Source organism: Centruroides sculpturatus, unplaced genomic scaffold, assembly GCF_000671375.1.
Source record: "Centruroides sculpturatus isolate CEXI.00-Female unplaced genomic scaffold, Cexi_2.0 scaffold239, whole genome shotgun sequence".
In the NCBI taxonomy this organism is placed as follows: domain Eukaryota; kingdom Metazoa; phylum Arthropoda; class Arachnida; order Scorpiones; family Buthidae; genus Centruroides; species Centruroides sculpturatus.
The window spans coordinates 666,662-676,554 of record NW_019384979.1 but is presented as its reverse complement, the minus strand read 5'-3'; the positions used below and the strand labels follow the sequence as shown (position 1 = coordinate 676,554).

Below are 9,893 nucleotides of genomic sequence, written 5' to 3'. Positions count from 1 at the left end.
GCAAATGGTTTTTTTCTGTTGGCGGAGGGCTGAAATGCCGCTCAGCTGCTCTGTTTCCATGTTCTACTGCATATGCTATTACTTTCAATTTATAGCCCGCATCATATGAATATCTTTTATTTTTTTCCATTGCGAAACTAGCTACTAACAAAAATATTGTATTGTTATTGATAACACAAATCACCTTCAATTCAAGTTCACTGGCACCGTAGACTGCAATGACGCATCATAGGCTAGACAATGTTCTGGGTTTGTGATGGTGGGACGGGAGGGAGACAGTGTTAGTAAACTTGTGAATCCCTGCAACTCATGTTTGTCGCATCGGTGCACTGCTGTTGCCAGATAGAGATAGGTTTCCCACAGCATCAAATATATGGCCATTTTTTAAGACTGGCGGGAATTTTAAATCAAACACTGGACATTTTTATATTAATTTCGAGTATAAGACGCACCTGAATTTTGGAGGCAATTTTTCGAAGAAAAAAGTGCGTCTTATAGTCCGCAAAATACAGTACTACTTAAGGACAAATATCCCATAAGATTATAAAAAAGCTGAAAATTTTGTAAACGCTAACAGTATGCAATGGCAATGTATGTAAAAACAAATTTATTTAAAATGTAAAACAAATTAATGTAAAAACAAATTTATTTAAAATGTATTTTACCATACCTCTTCAATGTTAAGGTAGGAAAGATACAGTTAAATGTTTTCGTTATATGTACAGTACATCTATATGAACTACACCACATAAGGTTTTTAATAAGTAATCTCTATGATGTTTGCTTGATATGTATCCCTGTCCCACACTAAAATTTCACCTTATCTTAGTTCCTTGCATAATAAATACACAAACTCAAATTGATTTGCATTGCATAATTTGTAAATTTATGGATAGAATTTGTACATACAGTATTTCATAGTCAGAATAAATTTTACTAATTGTTACAAGCAGCATACGACTGATGGTTTAATGAATTTGATTGTTTTGAAAATAAATTTTATTGAGACAATTACTTCCGTTTGAAAGCAATAAATAATAGCAGTGATATTTTATTAGATGAGAAATTTTGTTTTACATTTTACAAATGAAATATATATATATATATATATGTGTGTGTGTGTGTATAATTTTCTTTTACAATATGCACTCTAAATAAAAACAATAATCAACTTTTTACAATACATAAGTTTTATATACCATGATTTTGTCAATTCTATGGAATGCATTGCCGCAATCCAAACACGAAACTTTAGTTTCGAGAGTAATAATGTTTCGAATTGCGACGAGTTATGATTAAGTGTGAATGGTTTTACCCTGTGCATGAATCTAAATGAAAGTTACACAAAGTTTTCTTCGGGATAAAAATGAATCGAAACATCAAAAAAAATACCTCTTGTGGTTTTCTCTTCGTATTGCAAATACTATACACTCCATCACCAAGTTCTTTGAACTATGAGCTATACATATCACTGGAAACATTTTCATCCATGATTCTATACATAGTGTTTTTGATTTTTCGATAATTTAAGTATGCGTAATGACTAGATGAGATATTCTACTTCAAGGCACAATATTTATCCAAGAGCATTAGAGGTACCCTAAAGAATTTTATTTTTGTTTGAGGTAACTCTTTGCTCAGACTGTCTCTGAGTTCACTGATTGTGATGTATTTGTTCAAGGACTTTTTTGTTTCTCTTAAATTTTTGCAACCCTCGTCCCTAAAGGGTAACGACAGACTCGAGTCTTCGAAGTTCACTTGACACTCGGCACAATTTTCTAACTTTTCTTCATCGGAAGGTTCTCCCGGAGTATTGTCCGCCGACAATATCACCCAACAAAATTCTTGTAAAGTTTTTAAGGGAGTAACTGCTTGTAGAGTATTGGAATTAGTGGCAGAAGCCTGTTATAAAAATCAACATTATTAAAAAAAAAAAGAGGGGAAACCAGAAAACAACTAAAGTGTAAGGATGGATCAATAAATAACCAGCCAATAGCAACAGCATGGAATATAAACATTTTATTTTAACAGAAATTTCTCCAGTTGTTCAGATACTTATTCCACCGCGACACAAGTCTTCTTGTTCAACAAACTATTGGGACACTGGTGGAGCCAATTCTGGATTGCAACTTGCACTTTGGTGTCTGAGGGAAATCACTGCCTTTAAGTTCTTTCAACACCAAATGCGGGACTGGAATAATTCAGCAATAAATACATCTATCAAAGAGCCTTAAGTGCTTTTTCCAGTTTTCCAAAAACATAAAAGTTGCAGGGTGACAGGTTAGAACCGTAGGTGAAACATGCGAGATATTCCAAGGACAAGCCCGGGTCTATTCTTCATTGAAAGCATAAGGTACCAACTGTGTGCTCACTTTCCTGAAATGCAATGTTTATACACAATTGTGTGCACGAAACTTGGTCCTGCTGCAGCTGCAATGTCATGCAGTACCATCTGTTTGTGATCGCAAGGTCTGCCATTTGCACATTCTATAGTGTAGCTGCATGTTGAAGAAATCCTTCATGTTTGTCAGTTCTTTCTGAAATTTTTTGTCCAAACATACTAATCTAACAAGATTTAGAATGTATAGACCATACACTTGTTGCATTCATTGATAAATTGCAGTGAGACCACAAACTTCAGTGACTAGAAACCTGATTATGCCACACAGTTCAACTTTGGACACTTTCATTTCCCATTGCAATCACGCAAACAAATGTCTAAGGTTACGAACATTTGCCTTATATAGGAATATACCTTTTGTGCATAGCGCATCTGCATTTTCTGCTTCATTCAATTCTTATTAAGTAGTTATTTATTGATCCACTCTTACATTATCAATCATAGCTGTCTCTTATAATCAAATTCTTGTAATAAAAAATACAACCAATCTAGTAATTATTTCAAATATCAAGCAATTACGCAATAAAGGAATCTGACCGTTCATTTGATTCTTGTAATAATATCAAAATCATAATTTTAAGGACAAATATGCCAAAAGTATACTCACACAAGATGATGCATCCGGCCATATCGACAAAACCTTCAACTTTGTTAAATTTTTAAGAGCAGAACCTAACGAGGAAGGAGTCTTACAACATATCAGATGAAGATTCTCTAATCTGTAAAACACAACATTTAAGTAATGATACCAAGTAATTTTATAAATGGGCGAGTAAAAGAGCATCACATACACAGTTAAATTTGATAACGCTTCGACTAGCCCTTCGGTCGATCCCATTTTCTCAATTCGCAACTTTCGAAGTTTTGTAAAATTTCTGAGGCAGAGAAAGTTCTACAAAATAAATACAAAGAGTTAATTATTTCATTTGTTTTTATTTATCTGCCGACAGAAGAAGTACTTACTTCACTCTTCCAGTTGTAACAATCCCCTATCTCTAGGACTTCCAGAAGTTTTAACTGTTCCAGAAATTTAAAATGTTCACCTTCAATGTTCTTCAGAGTCGTAATGCTCTACAGAAAATAATTTTTTGAATGATTTGATAAATTCAGCAATTGAAGGAAAAGAATATTTCCAAATTTAAGTAGACTTTATTAACATTTCTTTTAACTTTTCATTCAATTTCCTCTTTAGGAACCCAATTAAACACAGGAATCTGCTGCTTAACATCAGTAATCTGTTCCCTCAAATCGGATGTTCTGCAGGAAAACATCGATTAAATACTTATTTCCCGTTATTTTAAAAGGGAAGAATTATAATGCATTACAACACAAACTGAAAATGCATCTATGACAACACACATGTACAAGTTATAAACTATTATACTAGAAGCTAAAATGTTTTCCGATCATTAAACAGTTAATGTAGTCATTAGCAAGTAGTTGCCTTTTAACTACATTCTGAAACCAAAACATCCAAGAGTAACTACAACTGCTAAGTAACAGCGAGGTATTTTGTCAAAAGATCTGATAGTGCTATGAAGCTTAGGCTTACATATACAACATTTAATACTACCGAATTGGCAAAAGAAACTGATTTGACTTTTAAATATACTAAATGAAAACATCTCTGAATTTTCTTCACTCATCTAACACCTAAATAGGGACTAGTTTACCATAGAAACTCCTCCTAGGAGACTCCCCCTTAGCAGATTTCCTGTATTGTGTTGCCATATCCAATCAAAACAAACTAAAATTATGACAAATTAAGTGAAAATTTAGAAAAATCTGTTTAAATTGTTGTGTTTTTAATATTTCAGTTTGAATTTTGACAAATCAACAAATATTACAGCATAGCAAGAAGCAGTGGTATCTATTGTGCGGCAATCTGATCCATTATGGATCAGATTGCTGCACAACATGAATGGACTTAAATCTTTATAGTTAATTTTAAAAAATAAGTAATAAATTACCAAACATTTTAATTTGATAAACCTCTGAAGAGGCATCAATCCATAATTGTTGTTTTGTGTGACAAAACCATCCACAGCATTAAGCTGAAGTAATTCCAATTTCAATAGCTTCTTCAACAGACTGAAGTTGATGGGGCAATTGGAAGAATCTCTAGAAATGAGAAAGTTGCAGTTTAACAAATTCGTAAAAGATTTATTGCTGTTTTAATTAAATTCATTACCAAAAATTTATGTTTTTTTTTGCTGCAAAGCTTACCTTCTTCCTAACTGAATGCATTCGGCCTTCAGGGTTTTCAAATTCAATAGGATTTCTGCAACGCCATACACGACAAAAGTGGGCACCTTACCCAGATCAATGTAAGTGATGTTTTCAAAATAGTTCAGATAATCAACGAAACTTCTCCACATGTCGTAAGGTTTCCCCTTGCTCTTCATCCCTTTCATATCCTTAAAAATTAATACAAATTCTTGTGAAAATGTCAAAAATTGTAAAAGTAAATTTAGTGGATTACTATAAAATATAATATTCTGACTTACCAGATATCTTGTGTTGTGAATGTCAACTGCTACGGCAAATCTTTTCCAGTTGGTTATGCATAAATGATTCAAACAGATGCTTTTCCACTGCAATGACAGATATATGAATTCAATTGCATATACTTTGAGGAGCTAAACAACAACACCTACAACTGTAATTTTGAAGTTCTTTCAAGACTTACCAAGAAAGAAATTTGTAAACAAGTGCCATAGTACTTTTTAAACAGACAGCTGGATTTTTAATGAGCTATATCAAGGCTAATTAATTAACAAGATAATAAGCAATTTGGCACGAGAGGCAACTAGACTATATCTTTCTTTAAGGATAATAATTAGAAATAAATAAATTTAATTCAGAACTTTCTGGAAGAAAACATTAGCCCAGAGCAGGATCCAAACCCACAGCTCCCACATACCGTGCAGATGCATTGCCAGTTACACTACCCAGACTTCCATCCAATCTGTCAGATTGATCAATCAATTACTTAACTTGGATAGAGCCACACTAATCAATCACTATTGCGAAATAAAAGTTTTGATGATCAATCTTTGTAGTCTGCTTGGCTGACAAATTTAAAAATTCCCCTTTAAAAAATGAAGAAATATCTAATTAAATGAAAGATGTCTCTGTTGTTACCAGCCAAGTATCCTACAAAGAAAGGTCAATCATCAAAAGTTGTATTCCAGAATAGTGAAGATGAATAAATGGTAACTGCTATTTTGATAGACTTTGTTTTCAATTTTAATATTATTTATTTTCAACTATTAAATTTAATACAAGACGGCAGGTTAATTGCCTATTTCCCGGTAAGAATCCTGCCATTTGTCCGATTAGTAAAATGTACTGGACTGTTTGTATGTTGTTATGCCATAGTAATTTAAATTGAAAATTAATAACTAAAATCAATAATAATGGAGAAATTATTCAAAAAAGTTTTACTTGAAATGGCAATTTAATTATTAATTGAATAAACTTCCCAGTCTACCTTAAAACAAATATAATCCAAATATGCCAATTAGAGTATACGAAATTTCTTATTTTCATGAAAGGTTAGAAACAACAGATCTATGGCAACTCCCAGTGGGAGGTTACTAAACAATTTTGCAGCCACTTTGTAATGAAAAAGATACAGGTAACCCATGAATGTATTCATTGCAATTCCGAGTCAATTCTCAAATTTTCCAAGTTAGCGATCCCCCTATATCAGTGTTTCTCAACCTCTAACAAATCGTCGTCCCCTTCAACATAGTATCGCCCCCATCAATAAAACCATTATGTAGTATCGCCCCTTCACTACAAAATTACGATGCCGAGGGCTAAGGCTAACGCCAAATTCATACTGCATCGAATAGACTAGTGACTAGTATAATGTTTTTTGTTTAATTATTGTACGATATAACGAATAAAATATCTAATTATTCTTACTATAATGTTTTACTATATCGCCCAGAAAATTGTTTTTCGCCCTCAAAATATAAATTGTTACTAATCACCCCCTCAACATGGAAAAACGCCCACATGGGGGCAATATCACCCCCGTTGAGAAACACTGCCCTACATAAACACATGGCACATTGTTTTATAATAAGCTTCATTTATCATTGTATTTAATTAATTATTGCCGATGGTATAAAAGAATAAGTCCAGATAGTACTTGAATTACATAAAATACATGATGAGGATTGAAAAATTTATTTTAAATGAAACACTCACCAGAAATGGCTGAGATGCCAACGTGTGCCAAGTTTTGCATACTAATCTTGACCTGCAATGAATGATATCAATTAATTTCATATATACAGAAAACTATTCACTTATAAGTTATAAGTTACGATAAACTGTTGACTACATAGAACTGTATTAGAATGTCAAAAAGAAAAAAGATGCAATAAGAGAAAAAATTTGGGCTGGATAGCAAAAGTGATTAAGGCACTGGCTGACTGCTATGGAAAACCTGGGATCAAATCTGGGCAATCAAAAGCCTGATAAGTTTTTTGGCAGTTTCTCCCGAATATGTCGAGTGCCATTCCTCAACGCCCACCTACCCCAGATTCAGTCAGTCATCAATAAATCCAACACTGGTAGCATTCAAATAGGGAAAAACAGTTGTTTTTGGCATTAGTTTTACAGGTTATTGCTTTAAATGCAGTATAAAATAAGTATAAACTAAATTCCGAATTTTGTATCCAAGGATGAGTTTAAACACAACAGTTAAATCATAGTTATTTTACAGCTAATTCTGTAGTTTGACCTAAAGGGAAGTAGTGGCAATGCCTCTATTTAACTGACAATTTATGTACCTTTGTCAACGAAGAAATGCATATGAAAAAAATCACAATTTGACTCGAGAAGGCTTCTAGTTTGAAATTTAGCTGGTGGTAGATTTTTCTAGCCTTAGAATTATCCCTTTATTTAATCCATTTATAAATATGTCCTTCAGGACTATATGATAATCTTTGTTAGACTTTGTGGGGCCACCTTTGCTTTTGTTCTAGAGGTTCTGGTTTACTTCAGAACTGAGTTCCCTAATCCTATTTTTGTGGATGGCTGGATGGCCAAGTGCTAAGGTGTCAGCTTACCACTCTGGGACCTGAAAATGAACTCAAAGAACTCGAAAAACCCCAGAAATTGTTTGGGGTGGTCTTTCTGGATGTGGTGTGCTCCATTTCTCACCACCAAGCTGCCGAATTCCAAATACGTTTGATAAAAAAAGTACCCTCTTTATGCCCTCAGAGCAGAAAGAGCAAAAAAGAAATCCAATTTTTCCTGTAATTGACATCTATGGTCTCTCTCTCCTAACACTTTTAGCAGTTGTACCAGAAGATAAATTCCAAAACATCTAATATAATTACCTCTTTCTAACCTGTTACCGGTGTGTCTACTAACTCTTAACGATCCAAAACGAATCAAAACTAACGTTTTTGAACCCTTAAATGGTTCTTCTTCAGGTTTTTTCNTCAGAGATTCGAAAAAACCTGAAGAAGAACCGTTTAAGGGTTCGAAAACGTTAGTTTTGATTCGTTTTGGATCGTTAAGAGTTAGTAGACACACCGGTAACAGGTTAGAAAGAGGTAATTATATTACTATTCTCCGGTGTTGTGGTAAAGATGAGTATTCCAAAACATCTTTGGAAATGTTTATTATTTTAAAAATTAATGATTTTTAAATGTGCAAATTTATTCTTTCATCTTTAATAGTTAATTTAGGTATTTATTCATAATAAAAAAAATTATATAATTGGCTCAGCCATCAAGACAAATGGGATGCGTAAGATTTTGTTTTGTTAAGTTATGGCAACAATACTTGGGCAATCTGTCTGGGAGATGCCTTTTGGGAGGTCTTTTTAAGGGTAACTGGCTCCTATTCAGGTGTTACAGATGTGGAGAAAACCCAGAAAACTCCAAGTGGCCAGCCTATCCTGGCAAGGAGCAAATCCACGACCGAACTCACAGTGTTCAGGCAATAGAACTGCTTGGCCATGCTTACTGGTGAACCTAATACAGAAGACAAAAATTTTGGATGTTTTTAAACACTACGAGCTTGCCCGATTATAGTCCAGGAAAAAAACTTGTGCCTTTTTAGTCCAAATTTCAAAAATTGAAATGCTTAGTGCACAGCAGGTGTGTGTGATTGTAGCCCAAAATTTTTAAAACTCTTTATAACACTGGATTACATAATGATAATCCTTGAATTAATGTGAATAGCTATGTTACAAATTCTCTGATTTGTTTGAATGCTTTGTGACATGTCTGTGCAAATTGTCATATGTAAACTATCAGGAGATTTAGTAATTTTAATGATGAAAAGGAACTATATGCCTACTAATTTTAAGATAATTATTATTAGAATTAGTTGCAAAATATAAATAACAAGCAAATGCAGTAACAAATAGAAAGACAAATTATACATAATGAATATTGATACAGAATGTTACTTTTACCTGAAAATTACACCACCATGAAAATAATAATAATAATAATAAGCAAATATAATACACCAAGAACTTGCAAAGAAACAAATTATTAGACATCCATGAACCATATACTACAAATACATTCAACAGACAGTATTGAAAAACAACACACAAAATGTAGTATGACAGAGCTATAATCACAGATAAAATAATTTACCACAACGGACCAGACATCATACTCATTGACAAACACAATAAAATTACATACATTATAGACATATCCATTCCACTCACAATATACAAAACACACGCACTGAAAAAATCAGCAAGTACACAGAACTAGCCCAGGAAATAAGGCATCTGTGGAGAATGGATAGGGCGCTTATTGTACGTGTCGTTCTCTCCTCTACAGGTGTGATACCACACACACTATACAAAAGCCTGGGAACATTACAATTGAATAGAAACACATACATCACACTACAGAAGGCCACTATATTGAATACATGTCATATTGTTAGGAAATTCCTGAATACAGACTCACACACACTAACACACTTATTTAAATTTTGTCTTGTTTCGGTTGCTATATCTTGTCTCTGGTCTGGCATAGTACATAGCCACTGGTGTCAACCAGATATAATTCACTAAACCCAACATAATAACAACAATAATTAAGCAGAAAAAATGTATAAAGTTTTTAAATTGGAAATACTGTGATGATATAATTATTTGTAATAAATGTATTTATATTTATCACATCAGTTATATTCTCATATTTTCAACTTCGGAAATCTCAACATTGTCATAAAAATTGAATGGATCCACATCGTTTTATGAAACATTCAAACAGCGTACATCTTAATTTGTAATTCAAGAATTAACTTGCCATTAGTGTTCAGTTAAATCATGATTCACATTTAAAAATTAAATCTAGAATTAATGCATGGCAAATATAGCAGTAAGAGGACCTTTTTACCATACTGCAAGTACAAATAAATTAGACTTATTGACAGTCAAAATCCTTAAAATTTAGGAATGATAGTACCTATATGAATACAAAATTGGGTA

The 9,893-nt window shown here is 33.0% G+C and overlaps 1 protein-coding gene across 1 annotated transcript in view; it reads right to left on the bottom strand.

Annotated features, from left to right (window-relative positions):
- Nucleotides 1-1,080: 1,080 nt before the first annotated feature.
- Nucleotides 1,081-9,893, bottom strand: part of LOC111632739 — a 57,893-nt gene continuing 49,080 nt past the window's right edge. The window contains exons 10-17 of the mRNA XM_023377253.1: nt 6,623-6,674; nt 4,909-4,995; nt 4,628-4,818; nt 4,372-4,522; nt 3,365-3,472; nt 3,193-3,293; nt 3,009-3,120; nt 1,081-1,902 (exon numbers count right to left, since the gene is read on the bottom strand). Coding sequence (XP_023233021.1) covers nt 1,558-1,902; nt 3,009-3,120; nt 3,193-3,293; nt 3,365-3,472; nt 4,372-4,522; nt 4,628-4,818; nt 4,909-4,995; nt 6,623-6,674 — 1,147 coding nt within the window. The 3' untranslated portion in view covers nt 1,081-1,557. The remainder of the gene's footprint in view (nt 1,903-3,008; nt 3,121-3,192; nt 3,294-3,364; nt 3,473-4,371; nt 4,523-4,627; nt 4,819-4,908; nt 4,996-6,622; nt 6,675-9,893) is intronic.